The sequence below is a fragment of the Leiobunum rupestre genome, chromosome 8 (assembly GCF_980474605.1).
Source record: "Leiobunum rupestre chromosome 8, qqLeiRupe1.1.hap1, whole genome shotgun sequence".
Lineage (NCBI taxonomy): Eukaryota > Metazoa > Arthropoda > Arachnida > Opiliones > Sclerosomatidae > Leiobunum > Leiobunum rupestre.
Genome location: NC_143391.1, coordinates 37,897,763 through 37,918,617, shown reverse-complemented (window position 1 = coordinate 37,918,617; position 20,855 = coordinate 37,897,763). Strand labels below are relative to the sequence as shown.

General features: G+C 35.1%; 1 protein-coding gene across 1 annotated transcript in view; it reads right to left on the bottom strand.

Moving 5' to 3' along the window:
- LOC149933347 (activating signal cointegrator 1 complex subunit 3-like) overlaps positions 1 to 20,407 on the bottom strand; it is a 125,711-nt gene extending 105,304 nt beyond the window's left edge. The window contains exons 1-7 of the mRNA XM_090156298.1: positions 20,377 to 20,407; positions 14,864 to 15,038; positions 13,916 to 14,028; positions 13,062 to 13,600; positions 12,623 to 12,769; positions 10,790 to 10,917; positions 10,588 to 10,729 (exon numbers count right to left, since the gene is read on the bottom strand). Of these exons, the coding sequence (XP_090012424.1) occupies positions 10,588 to 10,729; positions 10,790 to 10,917; positions 12,623 to 12,769; positions 13,062 to 13,600; positions 13,916 to 14,028; positions 14,864 to 15,018 (1,224 nt within the window). The 5' untranslated portion in view covers positions 15,019 to 15,038; positions 20,377 to 20,407. The remainder of the gene's footprint in view (positions 1 to 10,587; positions 10,730 to 10,789; positions 10,918 to 12,622; positions 12,770 to 13,061; positions 13,601 to 13,915; positions 14,029 to 14,863; positions 15,039 to 20,376) is intronic.
- Between the last annotated feature and the right edge of the window lie 448 nt (positions 20,408 to 20,855).

Below are 20,855 nucleotides of genomic sequence, written 5' to 3'. Positions count from 1 at the left end.
ACCCTGAAAATTTCAGAACCCTAGCATAAATACATTTTGAGAAAATGGCCTGATCGAGCTAATTGAGACATCCTGTTTATTACATATATACATATATCATATATATATTAGGGATGCAACGGTTCCACGTTTTTGGACTATCTCGGTTCCGGGTCCGGTTCTGGTTCTTAAATTTTCGCTTTATCGGTTCCGGTTACAGTTACGGTTCTTTAATTTTTACTTTATCGGTTCCGGTTTCGGTTCCGGTTATCAAAATTTAGAACCGATTGGTTCCGGTTCCTAAACAGATCTTATACAGTTCCAGTGTGTTTAGTATTAATTAAATAAAGTTCAATACATAAGCAAATCAAATGCAATTTAGAGAAATAAAATCCACCACATATATTTATTTAGAATATAAGATTTGTTTCTGGTAAATTATTTTAAAAATTATAGCTTTTTTCAGTGGCGTAGCTAAGGGTTCGGGGCCCTCCCGCGAAACTGTTTTCAGGGGGCCCATTATAATCAATGAGGTTTTTCAAGGAGGGGGGGAGGACTTCCCTTCATTGGTATCGGGTGACGCATGCCGCGTAGCTACTCTTGCGAGTCGTGACTATCGCCAGGTACAATTATTATAACAAAAAAAGTTTTTCGAACTGAAAAAAAAGGTTAGAGCTCTTTATAGCTGCAGCCCTAAAGGGACTATTTATTTTGTTAAGGTTTGGAAATTTTTGTAATTGTTGTACCATTAAACTTTTAATATTTTTTTCATTTTTATTGTTGATTAATATGTAAAATTCATGGAAATAGTATTAAAAAATAATCCTGTGAACAACAGAATTATGTCATTTAGCCTTTCAAATCACAGTCCACTGCTCCTCCAATTTTTAACACCAAATCTTTGATCAAATTTTGCCCACAAAGGTATCCATATTTATATTTATTTTCTTCCCTACACATTTAACATTAAAATTTTAAAATTTTTATTATTATTTTATTTTTTTTGTTGCAGATTACTGCAATAAATAATAAAATAATTTATAATTTCGGGCAGCGTTGAAAAGTATCCTATACAATTCAGCGGGTTTTAAGGCGGAGGGAAATATACTCCGCGGCTGGTTCTTGTCAACCTTGGAAGTAAGGCTTCTTTCTTAACTGGTCCTTATGACCAGTGACCCCCTGGCTTTTGAATTATTAAATTTCTCTCATATAAAATGTTCTAATGTCATTTTATGGCCTAAAAAACATATACTATGTTTAGAAGTTAGATTATGTTGGTAACATAATTTTTTAATGAAATGGGAAAATGAAAACTTTTAGAAACCTTGAATTAATAAACTGGTCATCTATTTTTGTTATTCTTTCAAATTAATAAACTGGACACGGTAACCAGTGATCCCACAAATTTTGAATAAATAAACTGGTCTGAGCAATTAATAAACCGTTATTTCCAAGGCTAGTTCTGGTAGAATTTGGAAGATTGGAGTTGAGACTCCCAAGCTCGTTCAGAATCAAGATCTCAATGACTCATTGTAAAAAAATAAAAATTGATTTTTACTATTCTCTCGTAACGAATTCACGTAAGCGCATTTAGCTATTTCGATTGTTAATAATCAGCTAGGCTAATACCCAAGGCACCACCTTAGGCCCAAGTCATAATGCCTTTAAACAGGTTGCCGGGTTACAATGCGTAGGAGAGTGGTGGCAAGCCCTTCAACGTTTTCACGCCACGCGAGCCAACAGCTCCCTACACTAAAGTAGGGTAGAAATGAAATCTACTGTTTGAAAATTCCAGGGTTTCACCGTTTCAAGATGATGCGGGTGTAGAAGTTATTTACTTTCAAGTTTTGGAAAGATAATACCTTCCCTCCCGGTCCTCATTTCATTGAAGAAAAGATAAAGGAGGAATTTTAGTTGAGTAGATCGTTCGAAATGGATTCTACATTATTTCGTTAAATAAGGGTTCGTTAATGTAAAAGTTGCAATTTTAGATTTTCTAAACCAAAACTTCCCAGGCCAGCGATTAAAGTATGTAAACAAATTAACCTTACCGTAAAACTTGAAATTTAAACTTTTAACAGCAAAGACAACTTAGTTATAAATTTACCGCGTTTAACGAATAACGATCTGCTACAAAACACCTGTCTTGATTCTTTTCACAATTCAGTAAAGTAGGACTCCCAACTCGATGTTACTTTCACTATGTACGTTGTTGGGATAGTTATGCGACGGTTATTTCTGTTGTATTTATTAAGTTTGGGCTCACCTGTTGCTAGTACCCGGCCTTTCGGCATATAAATCTAAATAAATATTTGAAACAAGCAAAGCATTAACTTGAGCTAGTGCTCGGAATTGTTTATTCATTATCCACAAATTTTCGGATTTATTTAAAAAACGTTGGTAAAAAGAATATCATTTTAACTTATTTAATTATGTTTTTTTACGCAAACAAACATTTATTTGAATAAAAGTGGCATTTATTTAAATAATTGTTTGTTTTATTTAAATAATAGGCTTATTCACTTTCGATTATTCAAACATTTTACAAGTTTTTTTACACTATTGGTTATTTAAATAAATATTAGTTAAATATCGCCGAGCTTGTTTTATTCATGGATAAAAATTAATCGAAATCCGAGCACTAACTTGAGCTGATAAGAGGAAAAACACTGCACACAGCCCCATAGGCAATTTGTTCCCACCCATTGTGCAGTTTGTGGGGGTGTTATTTACACCACTGGCTTTCCCGCCTTTTCTCCTATCAGTTGGTTCCGAAAGGGGTCGTGAATTTTTTTCTGTCCCACACTGATGGCATAATGGCACACTAGTAGCACTACATTTGGGAAATTATGCCGAGCTGCCAACTGAAGAAAATAAAACCAAAACTATCGCGGATTGCCAGTTTACAAAGCAAACATTTTGTAGATGAGTCACTAGCCCATTTTAAATTGAGAATGCGTAAGGCGGTGTCATTGACACTTACGTAGAAACGCACATAGCGGATAAAGATGGGCTTATATAAAAAACAAATAATAGTAAATTAGAAAGTTTAAGTACTAAATTTCAACATGCGCTAAATGGTGGTAAAAAAGTTATAGAACCGTTTAAAAACCGTGAATAATATTAAAAAAACTCGGTTTCGGTTATCATTTTTTTACAAATATCGGTTTCCGGTTCCGGATACGGTTAGCAAATTGTTATTATTGGTTCCGGTTCCTAGAATTTACCCGGTTCTTCTCGGTTCCAGTTCCGGTTATCCGTTGCATCCCAATATATATATATATATATAAATATATTACATATATACATGTATATATATATTACACATATACAGGGTGTTTTTTTGCTCAAAAAAGCGATTTGTTTCAAAAACTATGTTTCCTAGAAAGTTGAAATTTGTACTCTACATTATACGTGCCGGGGGACACTTTCTACCAAAATTGCATCTAAATCAAAAAATATTTTCAAGTTTTTGAAAATTTAAATTTTAACCGCTAGGTGCTATAAGAAAATTGTAGAGCGTCACCCAAAACGTACAAATAGCGTTGCCGCGAAAAAATAGACGTCTTTTTCACTGAAAAAATACGACTTGAAAAAGTGACAAGTTGGGCAAGCTAAAATAACTTTTTTTAAATTCCATTGGGAGAGTAGTGTAACTTTATGAAAGTCTTGAAAACATCAAGGACATCTACTGGCAACTTACTCAAGCATGTTAAGGTAAGTCGAAATTCCAAATCCAAAATGCTACTACATTTCGAGCTTATTTCAACCATGAATAAATGTCTTCTTGCGGTGTACTATCGTGGTCACGAAAAAAAGTCGCAGAGCTTAACCAATGTAATAGAAGTATCGTAGTTCAAAAATAACGAGCTACAACGCCTTGTGCTCGAATCTCGGTGTAAGACTAATTCTATAATATACTTTTTTTTGCGGTATTTTCATGGGCAAGTCTGTTTTTGGTGTTTACCTTTCAGCCCCGTTCTCCATTACGGGATCCCAAAGAATAGATTTTGTAAGTTTTGTGGCATTTGATAAATAAAGACTATCAAAACGTTTGTTTAATATTAATATAAGTTAAAACGGTTAAACTTTACATAATGAGTTGTGAGAGAGAAGTGAGTTTAGTGCTAGCAGACACCCGCGTAAAACAAAAACAGGGCTGCCGGATGCAGTTACATATTAGATAAGGGCCACGCATAAGACCCTAATTGGCAAAGTTCAATATTCCAACAGATTTTAGCCTCCCAAATGACGGCCCAGGCAATAGTCTACGAGCCATCTAAATTCCTTTTCAAACTCGGCTAGTAGCCCGCGACACTTCTACCTAAAAGTTTATCTACAAACGGGGCCTATAGCTAACGAGCGGGACCTGCGGGAGACAAGAAAGACTGGTGGAATAAAGGCGAGAGCCGTGTGAAAAGGAGTGTATTGAAACTATATGTTCATGGAAATACTGTATATAGTTTTAAATGCGTGAATACTTATTTTTTTATTTTACATAGTATCGATAGTATAGAGGCAAGTTTTTATGAATCGTGTACGTTAGTAAACGAGTCATTATAGGCTGGTATCGTCCATGTGTGTGTGAATGGGTATGACTGGGAACGCAAAAAAACGTAGCCAAGCAGGGAAAATTTCTCTTAGTCTGAGTTGTGTAGATCATCAAGAGCGCTATACAACGGCAAATTGACGTGGCAACACAGGTTGAAGTACATTCGTTTCACCACTGCACCAGTGCGCGCATGCGTTTTTCGGCTTCCCGGCTAGAAATGAAATGTAAAAAATATGGCCGAACGACGTCGAGTATATACGAGCACAAAAAAAATAACTAAGAATTTGGTAATTGCTGTATTTTTCACTTATAATTATTTTTAATACTATTTAATTTTAGTAGTATTTCCAAAAATATTGTTAAAAATATTAAATTACACTCTTTTAACTAAAATAACTACTGACAATAAACAATCTGAGCAAACCAGCACCTACACACGGGTACACGATTCATTTTACAAAAATTTATTTTTGTTTCCTTGTATTTTTTCAACTTGAATATTATACACGAAATTTGAAAGAATTATGGACATAAGATATCCTTTTCAAAATCGTTATCTATATCAATTATCTTCAGTAATTAAATGGACCGCGTGTTAATGAAAGCGAAAGTAACGTAATAACAATAAGTATGACACTTCCTATTGCTTTAATGCTAATTTATCAACCAAACCTTTTTTCGGCACTTATACTCTCTTCAAGCTGCGACTTGTACTCGCAACTTACTGTTCTTGGCGAATACTTTTTGATAAGAATTTAAACCTAATATCGGAGAGCACTTTCTGGAGTCGCAAGGGGCTTGGGCTTTGTTTTGAATAATGTGGAACAAAAAATATACTTGAGCTTGTGGCGCTGAGAAAAACCATTTTTTCATTTTTATCATTTAAACCTAATATTGTGCCTATCTATTGGAAACCAGATATTTCGCCTTAGGCGGAAGTCTCCCATATTTTAGACACTAGAAGCTCTGTGCTGATCTTGATAGGTCGGTTTACTGTTTGTTTGATGGAGAGTTAACTTTACAGGGGTAAGCAAAAACTCTGATTTGCTTTAGATTTTTTCAAGCCATCTGTTCCTAAACTGCAGCGAAATCGTACTACTGGCGCCATCTCAAGAACTTCTGAAATTAAAAAAAATTCTAACTTCGCCCTGCCCCTGTCGCGTACTTCCCAGTTATACGTGAGTAAACCCACCATCGAAAAACAATTTCGTTGTAAATCGCGATAATTTTCATGTTTATTGTTATTACGTTACTTATGATGAAAGTAATTTCAATTGAAACTGGGTAGTTTTTAGGCGTATTTGGGTATCAATAACGGTTAGGATTGTACATTTCTATTATATGCAAATATTATATTTTCTTTTAGATAAAAAATCCTGATATTTTAGATCAACTTCAAAGAAAGAAGTCCTCTAAAAGGACATACCGCAATAATACCAGTTCAAAACGTAAACGCGTTTATCCTCCTACTAAAGATCAAGTAAATATTTTTGGTATCTTAAAAATTACAATTTACTTCCCGTCTTTAACTAACATTGTAAGTGCAATTCCATGTTATTTGCCCATTTTGAAAAGGTTGACGAAGCCTTGCTGGATTACGTAATTTCGGCGCTTGATTAATTGTTTGTCTGGTGGTATAGAATCACCTTATGGTGCATGTTTCAAGGAAAAACTATTGGCGAAACGTCAATCCATGGAAGGCGATTTAAGGGTTAAATTCTTACAAGTCAAATATGCCTGTACCATCGTGTATATATGGAGCGCTAATCGTAAATCGTTCATGGGAGTAACTGGACATTATTTAGATCCTTCGTCTTTGAAGCGTATATCTTCATTACTGGCTTGCCAAAGAATGAAATTTAAACATACTTTTATTGAAATTTCTTCAGTGTTATTTTCAGTGTACTCCAATTATGGTTAGAACGTTCCGAAACTAGTTGGCTGTGTAACGGATAATGCGTCGAATTTTGGTAAGGCTTTTCGGATTTTCAGCATTCCGGACGACGTTTTAGAAGACGAGTTGCATTTTCTGGACGACGAGTATCGGAAGACCACAAAAGTTCATGTTTTTCCTGATGACTCTTTGAACCACGAAGAAATTGAATATTCGAGGTTACCCAAGCTCTAATTGTTTTGCTCACTCCTTAACTTTAGTCGCGACGACAGACGTGGATAAAGCACTGAAAGACGGAACTTACAAAAAACATTACAACGTAGTAATAGCGAAATGTTGTACTATGTGGAACAAAATTAGTCGCTCTTCATCATCAGCCGATTATGTTCAAGAACTTCTACCGAAACGATTGCCTATTCCATGCCCAACCAGATGGAATTCATTTTACGATTGTCTCTTGGAAATTTTTAAATCGAAAGAACACATTCCTGCTATATCCAATAATCTTGGTCAACCGAAACTAACAGCTACTGATTTTGAGTTCATTGCGGAATACCTTTTAGTAATGCGTCCGTTAGCTGCTGCCTTAGACATTCTTCAAGGAGAAGAACAGCGCTTTCTCGGTTTAATCCTTCCTACGTTATATCAAGTAAAACTTTCTTTAGCATCTCTTGATAACCTGGGAAAATGTACAGCCTTGAAGAAGTGTGTTCTTCAAGGAATAGATACTCGTTTTTCGGAAATAATGGCCTTAGGAAATCCTCAGAGTAAACCATATATTTTAGCTACTGTGTCGTTACCAAAATTTAAGCTACAATGGTTATCTATAAGTGTTGAAGGAGATAACCTAGAATTTTTGAAAAACCTGTTTATAACAGAAGCTATTGAACTTTCAAATTTGAGCAAACCATCAACCAAATTAACTAATACCACAGAAATAGCTGATCTTCTATCTTCGTCAGAGAAAGAAGACACTTTTTTTACATTCTTAAACAACAAAGAAGAAAATGATCTTATTTTGAAAACAAAAACCGAGACCTTAATATTTTGAATCAATATCCAGTAGTCAAAGAAATATTTTTGAAATACAACACTGTTGCCATCTTCAGCTCCAGTTGAGAGAGCGTTTAGCGCTGGAGGTCAAATTCAAACACCAAGACGAAATAGATTAGATGATGAAATGTTCGAAACAATGTTAATGCCGATATTCAACCAAATTATATAATACTGTGTGTATAGGATGCACCAATAATTCCAAACACAGAGTATAGTATAATATAGGTAACTTTAGATTTTGGAAATTTCTTACAAAATAAAGCGTATTTATTTTTGTAATAATTGATGTAAAAAAAAGTTGGTTGAAAATAAATTTGTCGAATAATCACTCGAGAATATTGTTTCTAATTCGAACATGACACACAATCCTCCTAATGTGTTAAGTTTGTTTGAACTTTACACCGCAGCCTGCGACGCCGGTGATCTAACCAATATATATCCACAGCCTTGCTTAATTGTATTTACAATTATTAGTTACTTCTGTGGTCACACGTTGAAAGTGTCGCACTTATTTGTTTCTTCTGTGATTACTCATTGAAAGTGTCACATTTATTTCTTACTTCTAATCATACGTTGAAAGCGTCGAGTATTACTTCGATCAGTGTCACACTTATTTGTAACTTCTGATCACACTTTTTGTTACTTCTGGTCAGGCGTTGAGGGTCAAACTTAAAGGGAATATAACCTGCAAAGCATTCTCTGTGGAAGACCCCTTCAATTTAACCAATTTCCTTGTACAGAGGCGCCAAACATTTCTAAAGCCAAAGGCAAGAGCGGCCAGAGCTGCAAACGTAAATACCTGAGGTTATATTCCCTTTAAGGCTCATTCACACTATCTAACTTTAGTCAGCGGACTAAATCAGGCAGACTAGTCAGTCTGACTTGTTTTGCATTAGCACTATCCAACTGACACGTTCACATTACCCGCCTTGTTCGTCCGACCAAAATCTTTCAATTTGTCAGCTGACTGAAGTTGGATAGTGTGAATGGGCCTTTACCCACCTTGTTCGTCCAACAAAAATCATTCTAGATGTCAGCTGACTGAAGCTGGATAGTGTGAATGGGCCTTTAGCCGCCTTGATCGTCCAACAAAAATCATTCTAGTTGTCAGCTGACTAAAGTTGGATAGTGTGAAAGGGCCTTAATTTTTTCTGGTCATACCATGAAGACTAGTTCGATCAGTGTCATACTTAATTGTTACTTCTGGTTGAAAGCGCGGCCTTAAAAATGCGAGACGGAAACTGGCGCGTAGACCTCTATAAACACGCGGATTTACGATGTCGGAAATTGCGGATGTCCGTATACGCTGCCCAAAAAGCCTTACTTAGAATTAAAAATAAGGAACGTATTTGCAAATCTAGGTTTAAGGGAAACCACAGCTATACAAAAATATAAATTTAATGAAAATCGAACTTAAATTAAGGAACGTTGTGCAGACTTTTAGGCGAAAATATAAAACCACGAAAATTGGGGTCCCGTAAATTACCCTGGAAACTATACTTAATTTTAATATTTACTGATATAGCCCTAACCTAACCCAAATATTTTTTAACGTTATCGGACTTAATTTTAAATAAAATATCCACAGCACAAAGTGAGATCCCCGAAAATAATAAATTAGGCAAATGCCCAACTTCTGTAGGGCTCCGATTTCAACGGCTACACTCTACGTAAAAATAATACACAAATCCCAAGGATTGTGTATAAAAACTTTCAAATTCGAAATCAGTATCTTACCCTTACCAAAAAATAAGTTGGATTTCAGTTTGTATTTAGTTTGTATACACATTATTAGTTGATATTGAGTTGGTATTAAGTAGGCTCAAGTTGTCAGCATATTTCAAGTTACTATTAAAGGGGTAATAAGTTGTTATTCAGTTGGTAGGAAAATACTGCTTTTGCTAAGTTTATGATTAGTTGGTTTTTAGTAGTCATGAAATTACATAATATTTTTAAGTTGGTTTTTAGATGTTTCCCTAGTAGGATTTAAGTTGCTTTTAAGTAGTTAAGTGTAAATGTTGATTCTGGTTTAGTTGGAAATAAGTTGATTGATAAAGAGGATTTAAGTTATTTTTAAGTAGGCATTTGTCCCAAATACAAACTGAAAACCAAGTTGAAAAACAAGTTGTCCTAATTGGTTTTTAACCACTTACTACAACTTGTTTTTCAACTTGGTTTTCAGTTTGTATTTGGGACAAATGCCTACTTAAAAATAACTTAAATCCTCTTTATTAATCAACTTATTTCCAACTAAACCAGAATCAACATTTACACTTAACTACTTAAAAGCAACTTAAATCCTACTAGGGAAACATCTAAAAACCAACTTAAAAATATTATGTAATTTCCTGACTACTAAAAACCAACTAATTATAAACTTAGCAAAAGCAGTATTTTCCTACCAACTGAATAACAACTTATTACCCCTTTAATAGTAACTTGAAATATGCTGACAACTTGAGCCTAATTAATACCAACTCAATATCAACTAATAATATGTATACAAACTAAATACAAACTGAAATCCAACTTATTTTTTGGTAAGGGTAAAAATAAATACGTATCTAAAAATAAAAATAAAAATTGTTTAGATATTTTTCATCAATTAAAAAAGTATCTTTTTAAATTTTACTGGTAGATACCTTCGATAATTTGGCATTACGTAGTGTTATCTTTTTATCTACTATCTGATATCTTTTACCTAGTTACCGAATCGCTGATTACTGCCTAGCGGTTAAAATTTAAATATAAAAAAACGTGAAAATATTTTTCGATTTAGATGCAATTTTGGTAGAAAGTGTCCCCCGGAACGTATAATGTACAAATTTCAACTTTCTAGAAAACATAGTTTTTGAAACAAATAACTTTTTCGAGCAAAAAAACACCGTGTATATTACATATATACATATATATTATTTGAACTAATAACATGTCGAGCAACAACTTTCTAATTGGAAACAAATCCGTAAACCCAATGGTTCTCAGTTTTGAATTACCTTGAAGACATGGTTCAAGGTCATTAAATATATATATTTATATATAGCATGAAATGACTTGAGAATTAAGATTATTTCATAATCATAAGTGGGAATGAATTTCAACTTACTTTAGCACCAGCTATGAAACCAGATGAATTTTTGGCTTCTACCATAGAGTCATAAACATTTGGAAAATGTTCTCTGACACCAACATTAACATTTTTATTTGAAAACAATGGAGTCTGAGAAGCTGCAATGAGCTGTGCATCTCTAAACAGCAAAAATTTCAAATATAATATGGAGTTTGGAAGGTAGAAAATATTTAAATACCTCTGTTGCCTTAAATATTGTGGATCAAAATGTAACTCTCCCTGATTTTCTATGGTTTTTCCTACATCCTTGTGTAACTTTTTATCTTCTTTGCGAATGAACTTTTTGAAAAGCTTCTCATCTTCAGACTGATAAATATAAATATTTTTAATAAATTAATAATTTTATTCAAGATTTTACATTAAAAAGTTATGGATTACTCAAAATTATCAAAACTATTAGGAATAATCGAAAAAGTATTGTTAAATACAAATGGTACAAAACCGATTCAATTTATCAATTCTTCAAGATTCTTCCGAAGGTTATGCAAAATTTTATGATAAAAAAGTAAAAAACCAACTGTTTGAACATGCTAAATAATATCCTAGTAGGAGGCAGGTATGCATAAGCTACAGAGGCGCGTAAATAATTGGGTTGGCTTACAATATTACTACTTGTCTCTGGTAGTTTTAATGCATCAAGTATGTAGCGCAAAGGCACATACCGGTGTATATTCATTAGTGTTCTGCACATAATATTCCTGGTTATGGTACAAGAAATAGCATATGTAATTTTTCTATTGATCAAAACCAATTTAGTAATCAGAATTTGGAAATAATTCGCAAAAAACTGTGCAATAACTTGGCATCGCCTAGAGGACATATTCCACTAACGGAAAATTTTGCGTATCCTACTATACCACAAACTGAAAAGTAACACTAGAAACTGTTAATTTTGGTTAATTTTCAAAAATTAATATCTCCACGAATTTTCATTTCCGCAAAATAATTTTGACACAGAAATGTTCAGTATAGTCTAAAGTATAAAAAAAAAGTTAAAAAGAATCGAACATGCGTTTGTGTATTGATATTCACTCCGGTTTTTAAATCTAAACAAAATTATGGTTTTTAGTACAGAGAATTCAGACACCGAATATGGGGTGATCCTAATTTTCTCACTTGCTCACTTTTCTCACTTTGCTCACTCATATAGAAATAAACAAGTGCGTCAAGAGGAGGCAAAGGAATTTCAGTGAGCAAAATTCAATTTTTCTCACTGAATTTTAAAGGTGATAAACAAGTGCGTCGAGAGGGGGCAAAGGTATTTCAGTGAGCAAAATTCAATTTTTCTCACTGCATTTTAAAGGTGATAAACAAGTGCGTCGAGAGGGGGCAAAGGAATTTCAGTTAGCAAAATTCAATTTTTCTCACTTCCCCCATAACGTAGCTATCACTCATAGCCCAGTGAGTAAAATCCAATTTCCCATTAAAATGATATATCAACTTTAAATCCAGTGAGAAAAATTCGATTTTGCTCACTTCCCCCGTAAGGTAGCTATCTCTCATAGCCCAGTGAGTAAAATCCACTTGTTTATCACCTTTAAAATTCAGTGAGAAAAATTTAGTTTTGCTCACTGAAATTCCTTTGCCCCCTCTCGACGCACTTGTTTATTTCTATATGAGTGAGCAAAGTGAGAAAAGTGAGCAAGTGAGAAAATTAGGATCACCCCGAATATGTAATTATTTTGTGTGTAACTTAATTTATATATTTAATATAATTATATGACTCCCTTTACTATAATAAAGCTTTATTATTTTCATTATTTCAAGTCTGAGGTTTGGGGCTACACAATGGAAGATTTGTTCGAAATGCAACACTTGGGCAGACCTGATCTAACAGATTGTAACTTTTTTTACTTAACTATTAATTATGATAAAAAAGAGTTACGGTTTTGCTGGAAACCAACAACAATGGATTGGGGATGAAAACCCAGGGATCACGTCTAAGCATACCTCCAATTAAATTTTTTCATAAAAAAACCATTTGAGGAGCCAAATTATAAAATCTTCATACCTGGATAGTAATTTGGCAGCCATAACTGGGTCGATTTTCCATCTTGGATTCCATAACCACATCAGAAGTCTTTTTAGCAATTAAATTTCGATTTTCAATAATTTCTTCAATGATTGGTATATGAATATAACCAAGAAGTTCACAAAGCTATAATTTTAAATAAAATTTATGTAAGCATTAAAATACTATACAATATTAAACTATCATTATTAAATCTAATAATAATAATTAGCTATGTTTATAACTTGCATGGAAACAGGCCTGAGCCCCTTTTAATCTCAAAATTAACTTACAGTATCTGGGTTATTTAAGCAGTATTTTCAACTGTAGTATGAAAGGTATTTTCACAAAGAAAAATTAATTTTAAGATACATCATTTAAATTTGGGGCTCTAAAAAGGGTGAGTAAATCCTCAATTTCTATAAGTATATCAACTTACCTCATTTCCTAGTTGTTCTTTAGGCATTGTGGATGATAATAGCTGAATAACTTGATTCAAAATAATATCAACTGAATCAGAGTCACAGATTTTATTAAGTTCGTGAGAAAGCCAATTTTGGTCATACTTTGTGATTAAATTTTCCTTCCTTTTAGATTTCCGGTGCAACAGTTTTGGCTCTTTCACTTGCATGTCAAAATCATCACAAGATATTTTAGGATGATAAAATTTCATAGGTATTCCACATTCTTCAGTAAAATTTGGGAATTCAAAATTAATATCTGAGCCAAACTCTTCTGCCATTTCATCTTGAAGATATTCATTTGTAAACAAAAGTTCCTTTTCTTCATCAGAAAGGCAAGTCAAAAGATTTTTGCACTGCCCAAATAATTTTGTTATTTGACTTCGATCAACCTTCCCAAAAATTCGTTCAAGTTCAACAGAATGTACACTTTCCTCATATACATCACATTTGTGAAAAAGTTGTAGTACAAAAACTGCACCACACTCAACTACATTTTCAGGGGACTCTGAACCAACTGAAAGAAATTGAAACAATTTCAAGTTAAAAGAATGAAAAGCTGGGAAAATTAGATGAAATTTGATCATCAATGGCAAAAGTAAGGGAGGGTAAACTTCCATATTTATCAGGAATCAACGAATTTTACATTTCTGTCACCAAGTTTCCAATGTGTGGTTTTCTAATATTTTTCAATACAAAGGAGGTTTGCTAATATCTCATTCTGACTACCTTAATCAAAATATTTTTACTATATACTTTTAGATAGTAGAATTTTCAATTGTCTAGAGCCCTTGGCACCTGACAAGATCATAAAGGAAAAAGATGTACTTACAGAGATTCCTTAGGCTTTTAAAGAAGTCTTTGACTAAATTCTTAATTCTCTCAGACTGTTCAATTTTAGAGTCAAAAACCTCTTTCAACTTGTACCAATCTGCAAAAGCCTTTCTAAAAGGGAAAAAAAGCATTTAAAAAAATCTTCAGTCAAGGTACTGTACCGCCTAGAACAAAGTTCACTAAGCGAGCGCTCGCTTAAAGGGGTGCTTATGGGGGGGAAACATGAGCTAGGGCTGCTGCCAGACCCCCGCTTCGCTTTAAGCGAGCGCACGCTTAGTGAACTTTGTTCTAGGCGGTACTGTAATGACAAAATGAAAACATGGAAATGGTTCTTTTGTGCAATTAAGAGAAGTTTGGGATTTCCCATTATTTTATTTTATCAAAAATGTTGTTCTAGTTCTCCTACACCACAAGAAGGGAAGGAAAAAGTCACCCACGTGTTTCAATCAAGTCAGAAGATTATGTTTTAGCTAGGATCGATATCAAACCAACTTGGTTGATTTGATTGAAATTTAAGAGGCTGACCGTGAAGTGGATTTGGAGAAACAACAAATTAAGCCATTTTCCCTAAGTATTTATTTTTTAATAAATGAATTGTCCATAAAAAAAGGCTATTAGAATGGCTCTGTTCTGACCAAAACACACACCCACAGATGTAACATAAACAAAGATAGTTGATACTGTATTGCCCTTTAATAGAGAAGTACTATTCACTATCCATTAAATATTCTACAGAACTGCATGGGCTCCAGCTTTAAAATTAGCCTTTTTGTGAAGGGAAAAAAAGGGGGGAATTTTTACAGTTTTTCTTTGCTTGCAGACATATACAAAAATGGTGGTTTGCTGGAGTTAATTTGTAAAAGCTTTTACGAAGCTTCTATAAATGAAAGTGATATGTATTTTACAATAAATAGGTAAAACTATTTTAAACTATTATTTTACTTACTTGCTGGCATTTTCTGCCACATTCCATCTCTTTCTTATATATAACTCCGAGGGATTAATAGATGTTAGATTTAGAAATTTCTCGGGTGAAACGCCAGATTTAAGCTGCTTTCGTAAAATACCAGATATTCTTATATAATTAAATTTTGTATCCATTTCTTTATCACAGCTGCACCCTTTAAAAAGAAACAATGTTTAAGTTTTCAAGAGTTACAGGATGTGAAAGTGTGGCCACAAGCTTCCAGATAAATAAAAATGTTCTTAGAATAACAAAGCTAGATTTTCATAGATATAAGTCGAAAACATATTTCATACCTCTCTCACGTACACTCAATAAGGCAGTGTAACCATAAGTTTATAGTAAAGGTCCCTATAGTTTAGACTGCTACATAAACTGTGTGTTAGCTTCAAATTATCCAACCTTAAGCTCCAGTGAGCCTTTGTAATTAACTTTACTACTACAGTGGGGGCATTTCCGCTTTAGATGGAAGCAGAAAGTAATGTTGTAGAGTTATGTACAGTCACCATATTGGTTGGTACATCATGTTAAATAATATACAATAGACCAAGTGTCCAAGATTACCATTGGTGGCGCCCTAGGCTCATTTATTAATATATAAAGGATCTTGTTATGGGTATAAGGGAGACATTCTAAGAGTGGCCTAGAGTGAGTATAGTTAAGGGAGTGGTGAACTGCCATTTATTTAAGTCCTGTTTAAAGCTTGATTGGTCATTTGATAGAGTATTGCTGGTCAAGTCCAATTCTCTTCTGGCAGTTCTTTTATATTCCGTCAGTCTTCTTGTTTATTTGTGTTAATATTAGTCCATTATTTAAAAGTAGAAATTAAACCCAAATCTTGTCCACTTTCTACAATTCTAGACAATCTCGGCAAGAAATATTTTTATATCAATTTACTAAAAGTAAATTCAGTGTATTCCTTTGAACATTGGGGTTGGTAGTAAATACCAGTTGCTTTTCGGCATGCAATTAACAAAGAATTACATTTGTGTGGAATCCAGAAAGGCGAGATTCATTTTAAAGAGGATAAATATCATGCTAGTTACGTTGAAGAATTAATTAACTTCTTTAATCAAGCATTGAAAGACAGAGCTCATCACTTAATTAAAAACCACTAAGCCAGTACGAATTAAAGGTGATGATAAAATGAATAACACAAACCAAGACTACTTGTAGGATGTTAAACTGTTGTATTATTTAAGTTAAAACAAGCTAGTGAATTTAAAACAAAATTCTTAATTGAAAAAACCAACCTTTAATAAAAGATCAGATATTACATGTTCGTAAAAAACGATTCTCAACCGCTGTGTAATGGATCCGGTCGCTGGATGGCGTCCGGGTCCGTTACAGTGAACCCTCCTATTTTTTATACAAACATTTTTTAGTTATTTTCGCTATCAGCAGTCTAGCGTGGGCAGTATATATATCCTGCGCTACGGGATTTTGTATCTTTCTCCTTGTCTCGCCCGGAGATGGTTGCCCCAAGAGTGGTGATTTTCCCTTATAAGACTGGCTTAGCCCGAACCCTAACTTGTAACCGCTTACCCTAATCGTGTTACATCCTTAATGGGATACGATTTCGGAAGGCGAAACGGTTACAGGTGAAAGCAATGCACTATCAATGGGAAGAGGTCATTCCGTGAGTATAGTTTTAATAACCTTATCTTCATTTTTACATGTTAATAAGTGGGGTTATGAGCAAGATATTATTCTCAGGTTTGTGTTCCAACAGTTGTTTTACTGCGTGGTAAATCAAGTTCAAAAAAATTTCTATTTATACATTTATATTTCTATTTCTACTATATTAACATTAACAAACGTTAGATTTTCAACGAGAAAGTTTGTACATCGCATTGAGTTTCTTTAATTTGTTGTAATAATATTGATATGAAATTCATTTTAATAGTCATCTTAAAATTATAAATAATACTACATTTCTCTCTGCGGAACTTCAAGCGTGAATCGAGATACACTGAGGGAAAAATAGATGACCGGATACATTTCTTGTTAGATTAAGTTACTAGAAGGCGCCAACCACCTTTTGGGGTAAATCGCTGTTAACACAGTTGTAACGGGGAGCCGTATCGGGAAGCCTCGGTGGGTTTGTTAACGTTCATAGTACCCTCGGGAGTGGAGAGATGGCGCCAAGAGTCCAGCGGCGGTCGGCCGTATCTGGAGTTCAAGGGTCGACAACAGCGGGCTTTCGGGTGGGTATAAAGAACGTGCTGGAGAGTCCGAGGTCATTGCGAATCCTGGGACCGATCAACGATCGACTTACCTCCTGTATTAAGTTTAATTTGTAATCGGTTGGTTTAATAAAGAGTTTATAAAAATGAATCCTGTGGTTTCAATTCGGTTGGACAACAAATAACTCAGTGGCCAAACCTTGGTCTCCCGTTCCAATACATTTTGGAGACACCGCCGAGAAACATTTTTTTTATTCGTAAGTCTTGGAGTTTTTTTTCCCGCAATGGCTTTCCTATGGCGAATGGGCTGGTTTTAGGGGTTTTTTTTTATATATACAATGTGGGCTATCTTCCGATGGTCATGGTTTATTTTTAACGGGGTTTATAGCAAGTTTTAAATGGGAGTAAGGAATCTTTATAGCCTGTTTTCCGTAAAAGGAGATATGGTTGGTGGCGGTTCTTTCTGGGGTCCGTTGGTTTTGGTATTTATTGGTGGGGCAATATTACGGGCAATGGTTGGAGAATTCAGGGTTTATCGACGGGTTGACTTGGAACAGTGGTCTTTTCCGGGTCTATCACCATGGTTGGCGATGGTTCAGGGCCGTAGGTACAGGAAGGTACGGAGTCGTAGGATGGTAGAGGATGGTTTCTTATGGCGCCCTGGCTGGCGTGCTGGCGGTGGTATTCAGGAAGGGTTGGCTATGAACGTAACGTTGTTGGGGGGTTAGCCGGTCAGAGTTGGTGTGGTTGTCGTCGTCTGGGACTGGGGCATGAAGCATTATGATGGTTCTCACCTGGCTGATCTCGGGGCTGGCGCTAGTGGGTTGAGGGAGAGTTTTGGCGACGGTTTCCCTCTGTGGGCACCATCAAACTGGTGGTTGGAAGCTTACACCGGGTGGGGACATTGATCGACAGTTCCGTCAACTTCTTTGGGGGTCCAGGGAGCAGGTTTTGGTGATTTCTTATCACGTTGGTAACATACGTACTGGCGGGTTGAGTCCTCTTCTTGGTTCCGGACGGGGTATGGCTGCGTTTCCTTTGTTCGGCTCCATGTGGCAGGGTGGACCTGGGGGCAGGGCCTTGTCATATTTTTTGGGGTAGTTATATTACGGTTGGTAACTGGGGTTTTTTTCTCTCTTAGGGGTTTAGTATGTCGGGGCCCGTTGCAAGTCGTTCGCCGAGATATTAAAATTGTGAGTCATGGAGTTTTCCCGAGTTTCTTTTCTCCGTCATGTTCTTTTCCTTTGGTAAATGGGCCAGTTTAATTTTAAATCTTTATCATTAGGGGGTTTTAATGTGGTTATTTCCTTTGGTTCTTCGTTCTTATAGGGGTTGTTCCTCATTTTATAATGAATTTTAATGGGTGGAGTTTTTTTGTGGCCTATTTCTACGGGTAATTCGGTTGGTTGATTCCAGGGGTGTCGGCGATATTTTTTCTGGTTCCCGGTGGGACGCGGAACAGGTTCTTGGGTTATTTTCCGAACCTATGGTGGACTATCTTGCGGACATTTTGGTTCCGTTTCCGGGGATTGTGGGGGTGCTCATTGGTCGGTGGTCGTTTTTGAGGGGATGTGAGGTGGATCCTTTGGCGGCGGTTTTGTTACGGAATTTGCAGGAATTTTATGGACTTTATTTGTCGGATTGAGAATTGTTCGGGTGGGGGTTTTTTCCCCTTTACTTCGTCTATGTGGTTTTTTCTCTGGTGGGTTTTTCCCGAGGCTTCCCTTTTTTGGGGAGGGGGAAGATGTAACAGGGAGCCGTATCGGGAAGCCTCGGTGGGTTTGTTTACGTTCATAGTACCCTCGGGAGTGGAGAGATGGCACCACCAGTCCAGCGGCGGTCGGCCGTATCTGGAGTTCAAGGGTCGACAACAGCGGGCTTTCAGGTGGGTATAAAGAACGTGCTGGAGAGTCCGAGGTCATTGCGAATCCTGGGACCGATCAACGATCGACTTACCTCCTGTATTAAGTTTAATTTGTAATCGGTTGGTTTAATAAAGAGTTTTTAAGAATGAATCCTGTGGTTTCAATTCGGTTGGACAACAAATAACTCAGTGGCCAAACCTTGGTCTCCCGTTCCCCCACACAGTCTATATAGAAGTCTAACTTATAGACATCTTCATTATAAACTTATGATGTAATCTAGCCTAAACTATTTGTACCTCCCTTCTAATAATGAACAAAAGTGGTCAAAGACACCACAGATTATACCCTTCACTAAGGACCCGAAATTTCTGGGTGAACTGAATTGCAAAATTGGTATGAATTATTAAAAATTTTGGATTTCAATTTGTATTTAGTTTGTATACACATTATTAGTTGATATGGAGTTGGTATTAAGTAGGCTCAAGTTGTCAGCATATTTCAAGTTACTAATAAAGGGGTAATAAGTTGTTATTCAGTTGGTAGGAAAATACTGCTTTTGCTAAGTTTATAATTAGTTGGTTTTTAGTAGTCAGGAATTAACAATATTTTTAAGTTGGTTTTTAGATGTTTCCCTAGTAGGATTTAAGTTGCTTTTAAGTAGTTAAACGTAAATGTTGATTCTGGTTTAGTTGGAAATAAGTTGATTAATAAAGAGGATTTAAGTTATTTTTAAGTAGGCATTTGTCCCAAATACAAACTGAAAACCAAGTTGAAATACAAGTTGTCCTAAGTGGTTTTCAGCCAACTTATTTTTTGGTAAGGGTTTGTTTTGCCAAATCTCCATCAATCAATATAAACAATGGTAAAACAAAAGTTAAAATAGTTCGTTGAGCACATCATATTGGTTAGTTATGTTTTGTAAAAACAAAACTAATGTGGTTGTACGAAAGTACAGATGTGGTACATGGAGGTTTTTTGTGTTAAACAGTTTGCCAAAATGTTTTATCAATCTTTATCATATTGGCCATAAATACATCATGGTTTTAAATGATAGATTTTGCCATCAGCTGTGGAAGTTAACACAATGCTTTCCACATGTATAGAAAAATATAGTATTCCTTAAAAAGTTGGTTATCATAGGATGCCCAAATCCACTTTGTACACCTGCCTTTGTAACCGCTGATATTGATTATGAATGAATAAATTAGCTTCACAAAACTACGTTTCTGCTCCTGCTCTTAACAATATCAGAACCCTATGACTAGCTAGCCTTAGCTCTAACAGACCAAACGCTATAGAAAACACATAGGTTATGCCTAGGTGTATTTTCTACTTACGAATAATTATTTGTTATTAATAAGTACTTAATTTAATATGGATTATTATAAATATCAACTTTCATAATTTTCTAGTAAGCTTATGTAATATTGTTGCAGCTACTCACGTAATTCAAACTTCGTATTAGAATATGAAGCAGACAACCAGAGCAGAGTTGCTAGTTGGGCTATTTTCTCGCCCAATTGGGCTTCTTTTTAAAGCACTTCGCGGGAAAAATGTCTTGGGCAGCCTTGGAAAGTTTTTTTTAAACTGGTCCTTCTGACCAGTGACCCCCTAGCATATAAATTATTAAACTGGTCCTTATGACCAGTGACGTCCTTATGACCAATAACCCCCTAGCTTATGAATAATTTAACTGGTCTCATATAAAATGTTCTAATGTCATTTATAAGCCTAAAAAACCTATATTACATGTTTAGAAGTTAGATTATGTTGGTAACATTAACTTTACACGTATTCAAAATAGTTAACTTTTTTTTATGAGTACCACAAGAATAGTACAATATGGTACTATCTCACCTAAGACTTCTACCATAGCCTAGAAGACCCTCGTAATTTACCGTATTATCTCTCTTTCTCTAGGCC